At 45.5% G+C, this 20,902-nt stretch overlaps 1 protein-coding gene across 2 annotated transcripts in view; it reads left to right on the forward strand.

Annotated features, from left to right (window-relative positions):
- Positions 1-20,902, forward strand: part of LOC140731905 (phosphorylase b kinase gamma catalytic chain, skeletal muscle/heart isoform-like) — an 80,338-nt gene that overhangs the window by 25,561 nt on the left and 33,875 nt on the right. For both annotated transcript variants that reach the window (XM_073053873.1, XM_073053872.1), the window contains exons 4-5: positions 1,380-1,434; positions 20,174-20,239. In XM_073053873.1, the coding sequence (XP_072909974.1) occupies positions 1,380-1,434; positions 20,174-20,239 (121 nt within the window). The remainder of the gene's footprint in view (positions 1-1,379; positions 1,435-20,173; positions 20,240-20,902) is intronic.

Here is a 20,902-nt window from a genome sequence, read left to right on the forward strand (position 1 = left end):
TCACAGGCACATAGCATCAGATAAGAAACATTCACAAGAAAAACATAAACTAAACACAATTATACAGGGAAGAATACAACTAGAGCAAAAAATCCGTTTCAACTAAAGCGATCAAGGAAACCATGCTAACGGTAGTGATTAGGATTTTGCCGATTGATTCAAGAAGGGAATTAGCTGTGCTTAAGCCTGTGTATAGAAGCAAGAGGCTTCTATACCTCCTGCCCATGGTAGCTGCAAGAAGAGAGCATGGCCCAAATTGTTGTTGCTGTTTGTCCTTCGGAGTCGAAGACGACCACGACTTCTGTCAGGTGGAGGGTTTGTGACTGTGGGTCCGGAGGTGACTGGTGAGGCCAATCCGGGCCCTGAAAGCTCGCCCACATGTGGGACACATGAGGGTAGGTGCTGCAGTGGAAGTGGAGGTAGCTCGAGCCTTGTGCGCGGCGCGTTTCCTCTGAGCCTCTGCGGTGCGTCTGATTTCTGCTGCATATGCTCCTTTAGTGGTCCTGCTCCACCAGGTTAGGCGGTCCAGAGCAAACGATTCCCAGCTACTGGGATTGATGCTGAGGTCTTTGAGGGACACTTTGAGGCAGTCTTTGAAACGTTTCTTCTGCCCTCCAACTGAGCCCTTGCCCTGGCTCAGCTCTCCATGTAGCAGCTGTTTTGGTAGTCGACTGTCAGACATCCTGACGACATGGCCAGCCCATCTGGCTTGGGCTTTCCGTAGGAGGGTGTAGACGCTGTGGGTGCTAGCCCGCTCCAGGACCTCCGTGTCTGGGACTTTGTCCTGCCATCGTAGGTGGAGAAGTCCGCGGAGGCAGCTCAAGTGGAAGTGGTTGAGCAGTTTAGCGTGTCTGCTGTACACAGTCCAGGTCTCGCTGGCATAGAGGAGGGTGGTGAGAAACACTGCTTGGTAGACCCTCAGCTTGGTGGTAAGACTGAGTCCAAATAGTGCATCTTTAATGGATGTTGTCTTCTTGATAGGGTGAATGCATCTTTTTCACTTGAGAACGAGAGGGTGTAGGTTTAAGGTGAGAGGGGAAAGAGGCCTGTGGGACAATGTCTTCAAGCAGGGGATGGTGTGTATACAGAGGAAGTGGTTGAGGCAGGTACAATAACAACATTTAAGCATGTGTATACAGGCCAAATGTAGGTAAGTGGGAGTAGTTTAGTTGGTGTGGGCGAGTTGGGCCAATGAACCTGTTTCTATGTTGCATTTGTCTATGACATTTAATAACAAAAGCTGCAAACTCCATTGAACAGAAGTTGTGAGGAAATTCCCCAACAAACAGCAATGTGGAATGTCAGGGTGCCAGCTTCTGCAGTGATTTGGTTTTTAATAAGTTCCCTTGTTAGTTACACAGTTGTTTTCTTTATTACAGTTTCGCTCAATGACTGCTATGAATCTTCAAGCTTCTACTTCTTGGTGTTTGACCTGTAAGTATGGGAGCCATTGAAAGTGACAGATGTTTCAGAAGATTAGCAAAGTTCAACAAGAGGGAAATTAAGTGGTAGACTTCACGGGTGAATAAAAATTCAGAGCTTAAAATGAGACAGGAAAAAGCTGCTGATAATGTAGTAGATGCTAACAGAAGCTGAATATTGCTAAAACTTCAAATTGGAGCAAAAGAGGATCAGGAAATACAGATTATAGATATACAACCAATATAAAAGGGGATCCAAAAGCAATTAACATACTGTATGCTGTAAAAGAATAGTCAAAAGTGAGGATGGGGTCAGAAAGGAAATTGCCCATTGGAAACAGAAGGCACAGGTGCGATGCTAAATGAGTTGTTAGCTAAATCGAAAAGGTGGTGACAATACATCCAGGGTTAATGCAGAACAAATAATGGAAAGGGTGGATAGTTTGTCCATGACCTTTCAGTTCTGTTCAGGCTGGGGAAAGGTGGCTGTAAATGCTGGAAAAGAGGGGAAAACAGCACACGTACAGGCTAGTCAGTATAAGATTTAGTGGCAGGAAGACTTTAGGTTCTCTAATCTGCCAAGATCAAAATCTAGGTTCAATAATGACTGCAAGCACTGAGAGTCCTGATAAAGTAATGGAGAAGGATGACATTAGCAACACAGGCTGCAGTTCTTAAAGGTTTTTAAGCTTCAGTGTAAAGTGGTGATGAGATACAGTGATACTAGTTTGGGAATGTTGTTCTGTTGATCTATTCTGCTAGAACATCTAACCCACCTCCCACCCCCTAACTCACCAGCTTCGTCCCTGAGACGAATGAGAGGAATCCACAGTCCTCTGCAATCCCTTGGTGACCCTCTGAACTGCTGGAACACAGTAATCCCTGATGTCCCTTCTGACCTCTTGGACCATGGTGATCCCTGCCTCAGGCATGCGGTTCTCACCAGTGGGCTAGAGGTTATGCGTTGATCGTGGCAGTATTAACAATTGTCTCGAGTAAAGCTAGTTTATAAACTTCTGACATCTTACGCCTGACAGAATTTTCTTTATACATAAGGGAAGTGAAAGGAGAGTGAAATATCTTGGATGGAGCACAGTAGGAAGCTGCTGACACTTTTGGAGAACTAGCTCAGCACAGATCTCCTGTCGTCATTGCATACAGGATGAAAGGAACCAGTAATATCGAAGAAGGTGTAAGAAACCATGTCATGGATCTTTTAGCATTAGCTGTATATAGTTGTAACAGTAGAATTAATTGCAGCAATAAGTAATAGCTTAATGTATTATATTAATGTTCCACTATATATTAAGTGCCTGCAGAAGGAAAAAGACAATAGTTCTGACTAAGTATTAAGATGTATAGTTCTGTTTCAGCAGATTGGTTTCATACAGTCAAAATGGTTACAGATACACACTGGAGTAAGTAGAATATTTTAGCCATGCTTCAACCTTAAACTTTATAAACACTGATTAGGTGAGTGATTTTAAAATTAGCTACAGTTCCTAGGAGGAGTTCTTATAATTGTGGACAGGTTGATATCTGTGCATGCAACATTCAATATAATGTAAAAATTTCACCCAAGATCAGGCTCTGTATGTATAAATGAAGCTGGATATCCGTAAGGTATGCAGTCAGCAGGACCAAGAGATCTCAGCAGATTCATATAAAAATGGTGGAGTTGTGGGGTCAGTGAGGGTTCAGTGCAGTGAAGGATATCCCTGGCAGTACACTCTCTGCGGGCTTTATTTTGGGTCGTGTATCACAACTGCATCATGGTACTGTGGTTGATGTGGAGGCTGATGGCATTGCCACTGAAGACTTGCAGTGGTGACATTTTTAGTTTAAAATAAATGACAAATGCAGGCAGCATTTGTGGGGAGAGAACATTTTTGGTTTGTGCCCTTCCTGTGCACCAGCCTTAATCAAATATCAAACTGAAATAACTGGAATATTATTAATTTCTGTATTTGAGACTTTCTGCACTTTCCCCCATGGTCCAAGCTGAGCCAGAGCTGCCCTTCTCCTCCAGCTTCATTTGCTCACAGCCTCCTGCCGTTGAGCAATGGAGAAACCAGATCTCAGTCTCATTGGTACAAAGGCTTCCTGGTTCCCAGTGGTCAGAGGCCAGTCAAAGGGCTATGTCCAGTGGCCTGCAGCTCCACTGGTCTAGCCACCTGACAGCACTGGCAGTTCCAGCTGGCCACTGTGGATCAGCCAGTGAGACACTGGTGACCACGACAGGTTCATGGTTCATAGTTCTTATTCCATGTTAAATGCAGTGAATCGTGAGGAAGATGGCAAATGACTTGGGAGGACGTGGGATAGTAAATTCAGCACCAATGGAGAGAGGTGTGAGGCAATGCTTCCAAATGGCAGGAGAAGGGACCAGGTAGGACAAGGCAGATTAACAATTTGGCATGGACTAGTTGGGTCCAAGGGCCTGTTTCTGTGCTGCCGTACTCCTAGACCATGACTCTATAACCTGATACAGTTTTCCAGAAAAACTGTGGAGAGCCAAAGCTGAGGAGCAGAAAGACAAACCATTGAAGCTGGTGGAACATGTTGGGCAGGTTCTCTGCAGGAGAAGCATGCTCAGTACAACCTTCTAAAGGCAAAGAACAGAATACCTTCTCACTAGGACTAGTACTCTAGCGGAAAGGTTTGCGATGGCTGCACGGGGGTGGGGGGTGGCATTTAAACTCGAGTTGCAGAAGGTGAGAACCAGGGCACTAGAACAGATAGTGAAAAAGTTGTGGAGGCAAACGTTAGTAAGACCTCAGACAAATCCTGGAATCAAAAGGTTGTGATTAGTGTCCTGAGCTGCGTATATTTCAATGCAAGAAGTATCGTAGGAAAAGCTGATGAAGCTCAGGGAACAGATCAACACATGGTATTATGATGTTGTAGCCATTAGTGAGACTTGGTTGCGGGAGGGGCAAGACTGGCTGCTCAATATTCCGGGACTCCATTGTTTTAGACACAACAGAGTGGCAGAGATTAAAGGAGGAGGGGTGGTGGTGTTACCCTTGCAGTGTGAAAATGTCACAGCAGTGCTCTGTCAGGACAGACTGGAGAATTAATCTAGTGAGACATTATGAGTGGAACTGAGGAATAAGAAAGGTATGACCACATTAATGGGGCTATATTACAGACCACCTAACAGTCCGTGGGATTTAGAGGAACAAATCGGTAGAGAGGTCGCAGACTGTTGCAAGAAACATAACGTTGTTATGGTAGGTGATTTCAACTTTCCACATATTGACTGGGACTCCCACTAGATGGGATAGAGTTTGTCAAATGTGTTCAGGAAAGTTTCCTTAATCAGTATGTAGAAGTGATACTTGAGGGAGTGTGCGATACTTGATCTGCTGTTAGGGAAATGAGACAGGGCAGGTGACAGAAGTTTATGTAGGGGAACACTTTGCATCTGGTGATCACAATGCTGTCCGATTCCAAGTAAATATGGTAAAAGAAAGGTCTGGTCCATGAGCTGAGGTTCTAAATTTTGAGAGTACAAAGCTTGTTTGTGTCTGTCAGAATAAAAGGTAAAGATAACAGGTTTAGGGAGCCTTGATTTTCAAGAGATTTTGAGGCCCTGGTTAAGAAAAAAATGAGGTGCATAGCAGGTGTTGGTAGTTAGGAACGAATGATGTCCTTTGCAGTATAAAAAATTCCAGAGAACACCCAAGAAAGAAATCTGGAGAGCTAAGAGGAGGCATGAGGTTGCCCTCGCAGACAAGGTGAAGGAGAACCCTAAGACATCCTACAGATATGTTGAGAGCAAAGGGATTGCAAGGGGCACAATTGGTTTGGTCTTCTGGAAGATCAGAATGGCAATCTATGCGTGAAGCCATAAAAGATGGGGGAATCTCAAAAAGGATTTTTTTGCATCTTTCGAAAGAGACAGGCAGTCTGTAGAAGTGAGGCAAAGCAGCATCAACTTCTTGGATCCTATACAGTTTGCAGAGGAGGAGGTCTTTGCTGTCTTGGGTCAAATCAGGGTGGATAAATCCCCAGGGCCTGACAAGGCGTTCCCTCAGACCCTGCAGGAGGCAAGTGCAGAAATTGTCTGGACCTAGCAAATATTTAAATCATCCTTTGTGACTGGTGAGATGTTGGAGGTTTGGAGGGTAACCCAATGATGTTCCATTGTTTAAGAAAGACTCTAAAGATAAACCAGGAAATTATAGGCTGGTGAGCCTGATATCAGTAGCAGGAAAGTTATTGGAAGGTATTCTAAGGGCCCGGATTTATCAGTATTTGGATAGATGTGGGCTGATTAGAGATGATCAGCCTGGCTTTGTGCTTGGTAGTTCATATCTAACCAATCTTTCAGAGTTTTTTGAGGAAGTTACTGGGCAAGTTGATGAAGGCAAGGCAGTGGATGTTGTCTGTGTGGACTTCAGCAAGGCATTTGAAAAGGTCCCACATGTGAGGATGGTCAAGAAGATTCAGTCACTTGGCACTCAAGATGAGGTGGTAAGTTAGCTTTGGCTTTGTGGGAGAAGCCAAAGAGTGGTAGTAGATGGTTGTCTCTCTGACTGGAGGCCTGTGACTGGTGGAGTGTTGCAGGGATCGGTGCTGGGTCCATTGTTGTTTATCATCTATATCAATGAACTGGATGATAATGTGGTAAACTGGAGCAGCCAATTTGCAGATAAAATAAGATTGTAGTGGACTGCGAGGAAGAGTATCAGAGCTTGCAGGGAGATCCGGACCAGCTGGAAAAATGGGCTGAAAAGTGGCAGATGGGGTTTAATGCAGACAAGTGCGAGGTGTTACACTTCAGTGGGATCAGCAGAGTGAATGGTAGGGAGCTTGCAAAGGGATCTGGGAATATTGGTCCAAAATTCATTAAAAGTGATATCACAGGTAGATAGGTTCATAAAGAAAGCTTTTGGCACATTGGTCTTCGTAATTCAAAGCACTGAGTACAGGAGATGGGATGTCATGTTGAAGTTGTATAAGATGTTGGTGAGGCCTAATTTAGAGTATTGTGTGCAGTTTTGGTCGTCTACCTGGAGAAAAGATGTACATAAGTTTGAAAGGGTGAAAAGTGAAAAGTTTAAGGGAAAAATGAGGAAGAACTTCACCCAGAGGGTTGTGAGAGTGTGGAATGAGCTGCCGGTGCAAGTGGTGCATGCAAGTTTGATTTCAGTGCTTAAGAGAAGTTTGAATAGGTACATGGATGGTAGGGGTTTGGAGGGCTATGGTCCCAGTGCAAGTCATTGGGAGTAAGCAGTTTTAATGGTTTGGCTTAGACTAGATGGGCCTGTTTCTGTGCTGTACTATGGCTCTAAGACTCAAATTATAAAATGAGGAAGTTGACCAAAACTTTTCCAAGCATGTGAAATATTGTGATCAACTACTGTTCCTGCTCTTCTAGAAAGGGGTCCTGAGAGGGTACTAAAGAACTCCATGTGAATGGGAAGAAGAGGCATTATAAATCTAGAGAAAGCAAGAGAACTGGAGAGATTTAATTGAGCTGGTCAAGAATATGACTGAGTAAAAATATTTTTTGATAAGTGGCAAAGAAATCAGACGGACTAAGAAGATTTTACTACTCACTCCTGTGTGTTTTCACAATCTGCTTTGAAACTGAGATGATATGAATGTATCCTATACCCCAATAACTTGGTATTGGTATTGGTTTATTCCTATCACATGTACCAAGATGCAGTGAAAAGTTTGTCTTGCACACTGTTCATGCAGATCAGATCATTCCACAGAGAACTGAGGTAAACCGATAACAAAGCAGAAGAAAATTTAGAAGCTACAGAGAACATGCAGTGCAGGTAAACAGTCGAGATCATGATGAGGTGTATTGTGCAAACTTCTCCTTTAGAGAGCCTGCTTTTATTGTACAAGAGGTCCATTCAAGAGTCTGATAACAGCGTCCTTGAAGCTGTCCTTGACCCTGGTGGTACATGTCTTCAGGCTTGTATCTTTTGTCTGATGGGGAAGGGAGAAGACAATGTCCTGGTGGGTGAGGCAACAAGTATAGAAAGAATTCATAGAGGGGAGGCTAGTTTCTGTGACGTGCTGAGCTATATTTACAGCTCTGTTTCTTATGGTCACATACATCTCGAGCGCTTTCTATGGTGAATTGATAAAAATGGGTAGGGGTCGATGGGAATGTGTCAGATTTCTTTAGCCTTCTGAGCAAGTAAAGGTGTTGGTGAGTTTTCCTGGTCATGACATGAAAGTGGTTGGACGAGCGCTCACTGTTGGTGATGTTCACAACCTCAAATCTGTAGCTCTCAATCCTCTCCACTTCACATTGTTGATGTAGACAGGTGCATGGGCATCACCCCCCCTTTCTGAAGTCAATGACCAGCTCTGTTGTTTAATTGACATTAAAGGAAAGATTGTTGTCCTGTCACCATGTCACTAAGTTCTCTGTCCCCTTCCTGGTCTTTGACTCATTATTTTAGGCACAGCTCACAATAGGAGCATCATCTGCAAGCTTGTAGATGGTTTTGGAGCAGAATCTGGGCACACAGTCATGAGTAGGAGGCTGAGGATGCAACCTTGTGGACCACCAGTAATCGTGACGGAGGTGTTTCTCCCTATCCTTACTAATAGTCATCTGTTGGACAGTAAGTTGAGGATCTAATTGCAAAGAGAAGCATTGACTCACAGCGTCCAGAGTTTTGTGATGAGTTTGCTTGGAATAGTATTGAGGGTGGAAGTATGGTCAATAAACAATAGTCTGATGTATGTATCTTTATGGTCAAGATGAGTGTAGGGCCAAGGACGTGGTGTTCGTTGCAGACCTAATGCAGTGGGTCGAGGTTGTCTGGAAGGTTGGAGTTAATGCATGTCGTGACCAGCCTCTCCAAGAATTTCAGAATGGCTAAAAACTATGGACCAGGAGCTGCAAGGCTACCCAGATGTTCGTGTTACCTAGATGACATCATTGTTACCAGTGAGGATAACGAGGATCAAAAGTGGGTATTTGGAAAGAATAAGGACAGAAATAGACCACTCTCCTACAGTGAAGATTGTGTCCATACCATCCAGAAATGACACATTGATCATTTGAGGAGAGCAGAGTTAATTGTTAGAGAAGAAAGGTGTCCAGAGCTGTCAGAACCACTTCCTGCAGTCCCGGAGTCAAATCCTACAAACTTCATGGAGAAGGCAGGTTTCACAGCCACAAGTCTCACCTGACAAACAGTGATTCCCCCCCACCTTGTCAGGAAAATATTATATAACATGACCAGAGAGCAATGTGTTACGTATTTGAGTTGAGATTCTATATTGAGTTGGAGTTTATAGCATGGAAGAATATTGTGTATTTAATATTTCAGTAGGATTTGAGTAATATTGTAAATCTATTGTTTGATTAAGGATTCTTCATTTGTTATATATAAGTATGTGAATGGCATATGTCATTATGCCACCACATCATTGTGAGTGCCTCACTAAAAAAAGGAAAGGACAAGTATCCTGGGCCTAGTGTTTTTTTTTCAATTTGTTTCTGGAGTTGCGAAGGACAATAGAGAAAAGGATAAAAACTGCAAGTGTTTTGAGTGAGAGGGGAAAACTGACTGGTGCTTTGATGACTGCACAAAGGTGTGATGAAGTGATAGCCACCTGAGTTCCTTAGTACATTCCGATCGCTACACCTGTCAAGGCAAGTTGTGTCATAAGCTGTGCTGACATCTGGCTTGTTCTGTGGTTTGCCTCATTTTGCACAGTAACAGGCCCTTCTGGCCCACAAGCCCATGATGCTCAAATACACCCATGTAATCAATTAACCTACTAACCCACACATCTTGGAACGTGGGAGGAAACCATGTGGTACCAGGGGGTGTGGGGAAGAACATACAAACTCCTTACAGACAGCAGTGGGATTTGAACCCAGATCACCCATGCTGTAATTGTGTTACACTAACCATTACGTTACTGTGCTGTTCCCACCAGACAGTGGAACCTATCCATGCTTTTGTTGTTTTAAGACTGATAGTCTCAAAACGTGCCTGACAAAAGCCTGCCCTGAATCGGTGTATTTCCCTGTCCGATACTGGAGTCTGGTGTGCGAAGATTTCTCTTGTTCCATCACACACACTCACAAACTGTTGCCTGATCCATCTGTGAAGCTGCCCTGATGAAATTACAGCCCTGCTGTTATAAATAGTGCTCAGCTTCGGCTTGATGTTCACTGACCCACTTCACTGAACATGATTTTACCTGCCAATCAATTCTCTGTGTTTCCAACATAACTCTTTCTAACCTAACGTAACGAGATGATCCCTGGGCTCAGTCTGTAGTTTCTCCCACAATCACGACAGAACAATGATTAACAAGCTGGGAGCTCATTACCTTCTTGCGCTATTTAGTGATGTGAGTGTGACTTGCAAGCACAGTTGCAAAATTGTGATCACTTTCTGAAAGAGGTTTTGCATTTAAAATTTACTTTCATGGTATTACTCAGAAGCCTGTCTGTGGCAGATGAGGTGGTCCTGCACCAGCAGGGGATTGGGTCCAGCACTTGGGTAGATGTTCCTGATGCACAGAGCCCTTCTAACAGAGTGCAAGGCTGACAAGTGTGGCTGGTAGATAAAGGAGTGTGGGGGGGGGGAGGGAGAGGAGAGAAAGAGCTAAGCTAAACAGAAACTAACAGCTATTTAATTAAATAAACTTATTGCAGCCTGGACAAGCATGTGCAGGAGGTGACATCAACTGGAAAAAAGCTCCAGATCTGAAATTTGGACCCCAAACACCAGGTTTAACATCTACACTAGGAGTGATGGTGCTCAGGGAAGCACACACAATTCATGGCAAAATGCTGTACTAAGTGTTTGGGAGGGTGAATGAGGGGAACTACAGTAAAAGGAAATCTGATAGTCGGGTCAACACAGACACAATGCTGGAGGAACTCAGAAAGTCAGGCAGCATGTGTGGAAGGGAATAAACAGTCAACATTTTAGGGCAAGACCCTTCATCAGGACTGGAAAGGAAGGGAGCAGAAGCTGGAATAAGAAAGTGGAGGGGGGGAAGGAGTACAAGTTGGCAGGTGAGGGGGGGAGGTGAGAGGCGGTGGGATGGTGAAGTGGGGGGGGGTGTAAGAGACCAGGTGAGTGGTATGTAAGAATCTGGGAGGTGATAGGTGAAAGAAGTAAGGACTGAAGAAGGAATCTAATATGGACAGTGGACCATGGGAGAAACAGAAAGAGAAGGGGCATCAGAGAATGATGATGGACAGTTGAGGAGAAGGGGTGAGAAGGAGTTCCAGTTCTGATCAAGGGTCTTGACCTGAAACATTGACTCTTGATTCCCCTCCATGTATGCTGCTTGATTTTCTGAGTTCCTCCAGCATTTTGTGTGTGTTGCTTAAGATTTTTGCATCTGCAGAATCTCTTGTGATTATGTTTCTGATAGTCAGATCGTCATGAGAATGTAGTTACAGCATTTTACATGTAGGTGGCAAGAGTGAGGGTTACTGGAAAATACAGGACATTGTGGGTGGGAGTGGCTGGAAGTAATGGCCCGTACCAGTGACAATACATCTTCAACTCCTCAGCCAATGAAGCTGCTGACGCCTGTGTGCAGCAGAACCCAGACAATGCTCAAGCCTGGGTTGGTTAATGGTGAGAAATATTCGTACCACAGGTGCCAGGCAGAGACCATCTCCAATACAGAATATGTAATTTCATGGCATTACCATTACTGAGCATCCCTGGCATCACCAACCAAAGAACCTCAACTGAACCACTCTGTAAACGCAGTGGCTATAAGAGCACGTCCCACTCTGGGTGTTCTGCAACAAATAATTCACCAGTTGTCACCCCAAAGCTTTATTGCCATCTACAAATTGTAAAGCAGGAGCCCCAAGGCTACTTGTCACTTGACCACTTGCCTGGATGAATGCAAATCCCATCAAACCGAGGCAGTTCTGAAAAGACAAAGCAGCTTTTTTACTTGGACTCCATCCACCACCCTGATCATTCATTCATTCACTTACAGTGGTCGCAGAGTGAGTCGCCCACATTGTCAGCAATGACAGTCAAGGTGAAGACAGTGAAGACTCAAGATGATGCTGGTAACTGGCGACTCTGCGCGTGCTGTCCCGAGCAAACTGCCCTCTACACTATCCTACACCCGAGAAACCCTCCTAAACCTCCAATTTGCTACATCTAGCAAGATCAACGACACCCTGGTGAAGTTACTGATCCACTGGAGATCATTGACGCACCAGAATTGCTCCAACTCCAGACCGTACCTGGACCCGATCGTCGAGGCCGGGTCTGAGGTCCACCTCGTTCCCGGAGACCCGCGGCCTGCTACCTGGAGAAACGGCCCATTCCGACCAGCTCCTCTCTGAAGCAGACGACCACACAGAAGTGATGTCGGAGACCTCAAGATCCCCCAGATGCTTTCCTGGAGCGACCACCGTAGAGCCTCGTTGGTGGCCATCCACAGCTGCCGGAAATGAAGCCTCCGCTGCCAACCTCGGAAATCGAGCCCGGGGCTCGGATGGAGCGGAGGCCTCCGCAACCGTGACTCAGTTCAGGGACTTGTTTCAGCCGGCAGTCCGACCCTCAGGGATTAAGTGTAGGCTTCGAGGCCCGACCCGATCGACAGCCCGGGCCCCCGGCAGTTGGAAGTGGCAGCGGAGCCTCCCCCGTCACTCGGCCTGACCTGGAGCGCCCGACGATGCGACCCGCCAATCGATCCCCGTGGGACATGTCCACCAACCTCAAAGAGCTGCCAACAACACACTGCATCGATGGAAACCTGGAAAGATGCACTATTTACCGAGGAAGCGTGGGAAAAGAGCTGGGCTACTGGTCAGATTGAAGCAGAGGGGCTTTAGGGTCCCTCTGCCCACCATCCTACTAGCTAATGTGCAGCCATAGAGAACAAGGTGGATGATCTTAAAGGGAGACTCACCTACTGCAGGGAGATGCAGAACAGCTGTGTATTCTGTTTCAGAGACCTGGCTCTCCCCTGCCACCCCTGACTGTGCCATCCGACCAGAGGGATTTTCCATCCATCGGATGGACCGCACGGCGTCTTCGGGCAAGACGAAGGGAGGTGCTGTCTGCCTACTGATCAACACTGCGTGGTGCACTGACAAGCTCCTACAGTCCGGACCTGGAACATCTGTCGGTGAAGTATCGTCCACGGGAATTCACCTCGGTCATACTGACAGCAGTCTACATTCCTCCCCCAGGCGGACGTGGAGTGTGCTGTGGATACACTGTATGCCAACATCAGTGAACTTGAGACCAGGTATCCGGAGGCTTTGCTCATTACAGCCGGGGACTTTAACCAAGCCAACCTCAGAAAAGCACAGCCAAAGTTATACCAACATGTCTCCTGCTCCACTACAGGCCTGAATATACTTGACCACTGCTACACAGCAGTCAAGGATGCCTACCGTTCCGTTCCACGACCTCACTTCGGAAAATCGGACCATCAGGCCGTACACATCCCCCTGGCTTACAAACAGAAACTGAAGCGGGAGGTCATGGTGTCAAAAGTGGGGTCGCGTTGGACAGAGGAAACGGATGAGGTCCTCTGTGACTGCTTTGAATCGGTGGGCTGGTCAGTATTCAAGGACTCAGCAGCTAACCTCCATGAGTATGCCTCAGCTGTCATGGACTTTATCTGGAAATGTACAGAGGACTGTGCGTCTCGCAAGACGATCCAGGTATTCACTAATCGGAAACCTTGGATGAATTATGAGGACCAGCCCCTTTTGAAGGCTAGAGCTGCAGCTTTTAGGTCCGGGGATACAAGTTGCTACACGGAATCCAGGCGTGAACTCTGGAAAGCCATTAAGGGCGCTAAGAGGCAATATCGAGCCAAGTTGGAAGCCCAGGCTAGCCAGAGGGATGCCAATAGACTATGGCAGGGTCTAAATGAGATTACTGGGCGCAAAGAAAAGGCTGGGAATATCAATAACTGTAGTGCTTCTCTTCCTGACGGACTTAACGTATTCTACGTAAGATTTGAACAGAAGAGGAGCGTCCCGCCCCCTCTGGATGAACCGGACCTGGTGGCATAGAGACTCATTGTCACCGAGGAAGATATTAGAAGAGCCTTCCTGAAGATAAATCCAAGGAAAGCGACGGGCCCAGATGGCGTCCTGGGATGGGTTCTCCGGGCCTGTGCAATCGAGCTAGCTGAGGTGTTTGCTGACATCTTCAACTGCTCCTTGCTTCAGTCTAAGATCCCCTTGTGTTTTAAGAAGGCAATGATAATCCCGGTGCCGAAGAAAAGCAAGGTGGCATGCCTGAGTGACTATCGACCTGTGGCTCTGACATCAATTGCTATGAAGTGCTTTGAGCGATTGGTTATGGCACACGTCAACCATAACCTACCGGACAACCTCGACGCTTTGCAATTCGCCTACCCGAGCAACAGATCAACGGCAGATGCCATCTCTCTGACACTACATTCCTCCTTAGAACACCTGGAGAATAAAGACGCATATGTAAGGCTCCTTTTCATCGACTACAGCTCTGCCTTTAATACCATCATTCCAAATAAACTGATTCCTAAGCTCCGGAACCAGGGTCTTAGCACTCAGATCTGCAGCTGGATCTTCAGCTTCCTCACAGACAGGACCCAGGCTGTAAAAATAGGGGACAAGCTCTCCTCTACAATCACTCTGAGCACCGGTGCCCCACAAGGCTGTGTACTCAGCCCCCTGCTGTACTCCCTGTACACCCATGATGGTGTAGCCAAGTTTCCGTCAAACTTAATATATAAGTTTGCTGATGACACCACAATTGTAGGCCGTATCTTGGGTAATGATGAGTCTGAGTACAGAGGGGAAATTAAGAACCTGGTGGCATGGTGCGGAGACAATAACCTATCTCTCAACGTCAGCAAGACGAAGGAATTGGTTGTTGACTTCAGAAGGAGTAGCGGACCGCACAACCCCATCTACATCGGTGGTGCGCAGGTGGAACAGGTCAAAAGCTTTAAGTTCCTTGGGGTGAATATCACAAATGACCTGACTTGGTCTATCCAAGCAGAGTCCACTGCCAAGAAGGCCCACCAGCGCCTTTACTTCCTGAGAAAGCTGAAGAAATTTGCCCTGTCCCCTAAAACCCTTACTAATTTTTAAAGGTGCACCGTAGAAAGCATTCTTCTAGGGTTCATCACAACCTGGTATGGAAGTTGTCCTGTCCAAGACCGGAAGAAGCTGCAGAAGATCGTAAACACAGCCCAGCACATCACACAAACCAATCTTCCATCCTTGGACTCACTTTACACCACACGCTGTTGGAGCAGTGCTGCCAGGATAATCAAGGACACGACCCACCCAGCTAACACACTTTTTGTCCCTCTTCCCTCCGGGAGAAGGTTCAGGAGCTTGAAGATTCGTACGGCCAGATTTGGGAACAGCTTCTTTCCAACTGTGATAAGACTGCTGAACAGATCCTGACCCGGATCTGGGCCGTACCTTCCAAATATCCGGACCTGACTTGCATTACCTTACTTTCCCTTTTCTATTTTCTAATTATGATTTATCATTTAAATTTTTTATTATATTTATTTTTATTTGTACTTCAGGGAGCGCGAAGTGCAGAAACAAATATCACTGTGATGATTGTACGCTCTAGTATCAATTGTTTGGTGACAATAAAGTAAAGTAAAAGTAAAAATGTAAAAAGGTACAAAGGCAGCAGGCAAATGCCAACATTAAGCTATCTTTCGGATCCATCCATCCATTCTGATTAGGAAGCGTATCGCTGCCACTGGTCAAAATGCTGGAATGCCCAACCCCAGCACCCTGCAGCTGAGGAGGCTTTGTCCACCACCTCTTGCCCAAAGGCAATCATGGATGGCTATCGGTGACTTGTCAGCAGGTTCACTCCGCAGGTATGTCTCACTTCCAGGTAACATCAGTCCTATCACCTTTCCCACCATCTATCTGAGATAACCTCAAGGGTCTCTGAATCTTTTACACACAGTGCTGGGTGAGGAGACAAGTGCTCATGGAAAATCTGATGATCAGCACAAGACCACAGAATAGATGTGGTGTAGGAGCCCCTGTTGCTGTCAAAATTAGTTGCTTCCTCATGCCATTCCCTTCTTTATTGAATGCCCTAACTGGCTCAGATTCTGCCAGCCCTAGACCCTATCCATTCTGCACAAAACATGTTTTCCCTGGTACCACATATCCTTCCCCACCGTTCAAACTGGTCCCGGTCATCACCTCCATCAAATCTCCTTTCAACTTATTTGTTTCAGAGAGTACAACTTCAGCTTCTCCAGCCTATTTTTGGGCCGTTTCTGTACCTCGCATGGTGTATGACCAGCGTTTCTTCAGTTATGTAACTGTAATGAGATCCTTGCTGTCACCTGCAACACACACAACATGGGGGAACTCAGCAAGACAGGCAACATCTCTGGAGAGGAATAAATGGTCACTGTTTCTGGCCAAGACTCTTCACTTCCTGCCACTTTTAAGGGTGACGCACACATTCACCCATTGTCACCACTCCTGAACACCAATCAAAACAGCACAATGTAATCAGTGTTATTTCTTCTCCAACTTTGTGGCAAAATGTTTAACATCCCATTTTTCTGTTGAATTTTATCTGGCCTGGCAATTGCCAACTGGCCTTTTGCGCTTTATTGTTTCCCTTCTGAAAATCAAACCTCAATTTCAGACATAAATACTGCTGCTATTGGGAAGTATGAAAAGTTAGCACCATATTGAGCACTATTTATAACAGCAGGGCTGTAATTTCATCTGGGTAGATTCACAGATGGGTCGGACAGCACTTTGTGAGTGTGTGTGATGGGGCAAGTGAAACCTTCCCACAGTTTGGATTCCAATATTAGACACAGGGAACAGATTCAGGGTTGCATTTACATTGGGAAATCTTGAAGTTGATCAATTTCCTGTGGGACTGAAAGAAATTGTGTTTGCTTGCGGCGAATGCAGCACTGGGGGCGAATTTCACTATTAGACATCGAGTAGTATTGGGTTGCATGAATTGGATGACTTTTTGTCATGTAGTAATCATAGGATGTTACTCTCTAGTTGTCATGAATTAGATTTGTATTTCTGAATTATGTTTTTGCAGTTATGAAGAGAATTATTCAATTATCTCTACTTTCTATAAATCCTCCCAGTTGTTTTTAATTCTTCAAGTATCTATCCACTCCCTTACTGCAAACTTTATATGATAAATGCATTACAAGTTGTGAAACTTTATAACTTTTAGAAATCATAGCAAAGGGGCAAATACATCGGGATTCAAAACTCAGAGATCCACGTACACCCAGTACTGTCCTTTGTGGAGGACATCAGACCTTATCCAGTTATGACGAGACCTCATTTCTTCCTCACAGGAAACTTATAACCACCCTACGAAACAAACCCTCACAAGGTGTAACATGAAAACATAACTACAAAATAGGAGGACAACTTGCCAGTAACCTAGACACCGGATTCAGACTGCATTCACTCAGAGAGTGGCGTGAGTGGAACAAGCTGCCAGTGGAAGTGGTAGATGCAGGTTCATTTGTACCATTTCAGAGTGGCTTCCCTTCTGCCGTCATCAATGATGCCCTCACCTGCATCTCCTCCATTTACCACACTTCGGCCCTCACCCCATCCTCCTGTCCCCACAACAGTGACCATGTTCCCCTTGTCCTCACCTATCACCCCACCAGCCATATTATCCTCCGCAACTTCTGCCACCTTCAACAGGACCTAAGGACATCTTTCCCTCTCTACCCCTCTCCACTTTTCACAGGGATAGTTCCCTCTGCGACTTGCCTGGTCCACACATCCCTCTCCACAGATCTCCCACCTGGTACTTATCCCTGCAAGCATAAGTGCTACACCTGTCCCTACACCTCCTCTCTTACCACCATTCAGGGTCCCAAACAGTCCTTCCAGGTGAGGCAACACTTCACTTGTGAGTCTGTTGGGGTAATCTATTGCATCCGGTGCTCCCGGTGCAGCCTCCTCTACATCGGCGAGACCCGACACAGATTGGGGGACCGCTTCATCGAGTACCTACACTCCATCCGCCACAACAGACAGGATCTCCCGGTTGCCACTCACTTCAACTCTCCTTCACATTCCCATTCGGATATGTCCATACATGGCCTCCTCTACTGCCATGATGAGGCCAAACTCAGGTTGGAGGAGCAACACCTCATATACCGTCTGGGTAGCCTCCAGCCCCTTGGTATGAACATCGAATTCTCCAACTTCTGGTAATTTCCTCCCTCTCCCTTCCCCCATCCCACCTTCACTCTGTCTCCTCTTCCAGCTGCCTATCACCTCCCTCATGATTCTGCCTTCTTCTACTACCCATAGTGCTTTCCCCTTACATTCCTTCTTCACCTCTCCTGCCTATCCCCTCCCTGCTTCCCATCCCCCACCCCTTGATCTTTCCTCTGATTGGTTTTTCACCTGGCACCTACCAGCACCCCCTCCTCCTTCAGTGCTGACAAAGGGTCTCGGCCCGAAACGTTGACTGCTCATTTCCACGGATGCTGGATGTCAATAATAGATAGATAGATAGATAGATACTTTATTCATCCCCATGGGGAAATTCAACTTTTTTTTCCAATGTCCCATACACTTGTTGTAGCAAAACTAATTACATACAATACTTAACTCAGTAAAAAAATATGATATGCATCTAAATCACTATCTCAAAAAGCATTAATAATAGCTTTTAAAAAGTTCTTAAGTCCTGGTGGTTGAATTGTAAAGCCTAATGGCATTGGGGAGTATTGACCTCTTCATCCTGTCTGAGGAGCATTGCATCGATAGTAACCTGTCGCTGAAACTGCTTCTCTGTCTCTGGATGGTGCTATGTAGAGGATGTTCAGAGTTTTCCATAATTGACCGTAGCCTACTCAGCGCCCTTCGCTCAGCTACCGATGTTAAACTCTCCAGTACTTTGCCCACGACAGAGCCCGCCTTCCTTACCAGCTTATTAAGACGTGAGGCGTCCCTCTTCTTAATGCTTCCTCCCCAACACGCCACCACAAAGAAGAGGGCGCTCTCCACAACTGACCTATAGAACATCTATAGGTCTGCCTTTAGAATTGGGGATTCAACAGCTCTCCGGGAAGCAGGAACTCTGCTTTCCTGCTTAATCAGGTCGGCAAAATGGAAGCATTCTCAGAGAATTTACAGCCACTTTTGCGAAACCAGAGACATGAGGCACATGTGGCAGGGAATTCAGAGGATTACAGACTAAAAGTCTACCCTGTGTGTCAGTGATCAGGATGTTTCACTCCCTGAGAGGCTGGATGTCTTCTACGCCTGGTTTGATGCGCAGAACAAAGTGCTGGCAAGGAAGGCACCGCTCCCCCAGGGGAGCAGACACTCCGTCTGGCTGAGGCTGAGGTGAGGAAGACCTGATAATATACCAGATCAGGTTCTGAAAGACTGCGCAGCCCAGCTGACGGATATATTCAACAATCCATTGTCCCCTCGGTTTTCATCGTTCTAGTGCCAAAGAAAGTGACTGTTCTCACCCACTGTCCCGGATAGCACTGCTGTGTTGTCTAACTTTTCACCACTTCAGTACAAGCTCCCTAATCAACAGAATAAAATAATGAGAAGACAGTGGTGCTTTCCTTCTCAAGCAACAGCAGGAGAAACCCATTTTTCAACCAATCGCTGAGAAAGGAAATTGAAACCAATTCCTCATCATCCACAATCTCTTTCACTAAAGAGCAAGGATTACAGTTGGCAAACCATGTGAATTAAACCACAAAGGTGCCCTATGGACCATTGGAGCTGCTGGTAATCTTGATAATCAATGATTCTTCAATGGCCCTGATAATGGGTTTGAAACATCATGGTTTCTCTCCATCATTGTGGACCTAATTACCAATTTGTGCCATGCTTGAGTGACTTCTTACATTAATAATTTGTAATATATTCTTCCTGATGATGGTGTCTTTTGGATAGGGTTACCAAGCGTCACAATTACGTGTGTAATATTGCCTTAATACAGAGAGGATAATGAAGAACTTAATGCTTTGTGATTGAACACTTTAATGAGGACCCCCAAGCTGTCCTTTTCTCCTGTCTTTTGAAGTCTTGCAGAGGCAGATGAGGACACAGATACTGATGGTGCACTGCAGATTTTGATGGGCAGAATCTGACTGCGACAGACAGGAAATAGTAGAGCAAACAACCAACATGGCAACTGTGTCCTTGTGTGTCTGAGTACTGTTGCAGGTTTACAGTCTTGACTTTGTTTCCAAGCCCCTTCTTGGGTTTGACCCTCCACACCTTTGCAGTCATCAGATCTACAAACTCGGCACTGGTCTCTACGCCATCACCACGTTTAACCATTCTACCACAAGGCATCAGTTGTCAAAGTTCCAAATTTCTAAAATGTATCTTTTTCAACTACTTTGCCTATTCTTTAAGACTTTAACCAATAGTTGTTTGTATTTAACTAAGCTTTGGTTACCTGCAACAACACCTCTTGATAAGACTTGATGTCCCTGTGAAACAGCTTGGGTGTTTTCCTATGTGGAAATGTTTAATTTATATTCATTTGAGGGTGTGGGCTTCACAGGCTGAGCTAATATTTAATTGTCCATCCGTAATAGATCCCGAGAAGGTGGTGGTGAGCTGTAGCGTACCTACGTTGACATTGGGGACAGAATTCTGGGATTTTTGACCTTCCTGATGGTGGTGTCCAATAAACATGTGTTTGATTTGGGGTAACTGTGTTAAGGCAACGCTTAACTGGTAAAGTGACATCTTCAAAATGTTCTTGTGCTAACAGGATGAAGAAAGGAGAGCTGTTTGACTACCTGACTGAAAAAGTGACTTTGAGTGAGAAGGAGACCAGGTGCGTAAACAGGTCACACAGAAAGGGACTGGTCTGAGAAACAGAACAAAGTTCAGTGTTGAACTTCTGTCATTAGCATCTAACCAATGATGATGGTGGTGCTTTTGTCATTCAACATCACAATATTTCTGTCAATTGTGACTTCTTAGTTGGTGAATTGGTTTATTATTGTCATGTGTACAATCAAAAACTTGTTGAACCTATCATTCATACAGATCAATTTAAAACAGTGTGCTGTAAAACAGTAACAGAGTGCAGAACGGAGTGTTGCCACTAAGAGAGAGTACAGTGCAGATAAGGTATAAGGTCATTGCGAGATAGATATAGGTCATGGGTCCCTATTAATTTTACTAGGGAACTGTTCAGTAATCTTGTAACAGGATAGAAGCTGTCCTTGAGTCTGCTAGTGTGTAGGATACATAGAGTACAGAGGTTATAAACTAGTAGTATATTTCAGCCTTTTATATCTTCTGCCTGATGGGTGGGGGAGAAGAGAATGTTTGGGGCAGGTGGGGTCTTTGATTATGCTGGCCGCTTTACTGAAGCATTAAGAAGTGTAGATTGAGTGTATGGAGGGGAGGCTGGTTTCTGTGATGTGCCATGCTGTGTCCACAGCTCTGCGGTTTCTAGTGGCCACATGCAGATCATTTGCTGTACCAAGCC

This window comes from Hemitrygon akajei, chromosome 8 (genome assembly GCF_048418815.1).
Source record: "Hemitrygon akajei chromosome 8, sHemAka1.3, whole genome shotgun sequence".
NCBI classification, from domain to species: domain Eukaryota; kingdom Metazoa; phylum Chordata; class Chondrichthyes; order Myliobatiformes; family Dasyatidae; genus Hemitrygon; species Hemitrygon akajei.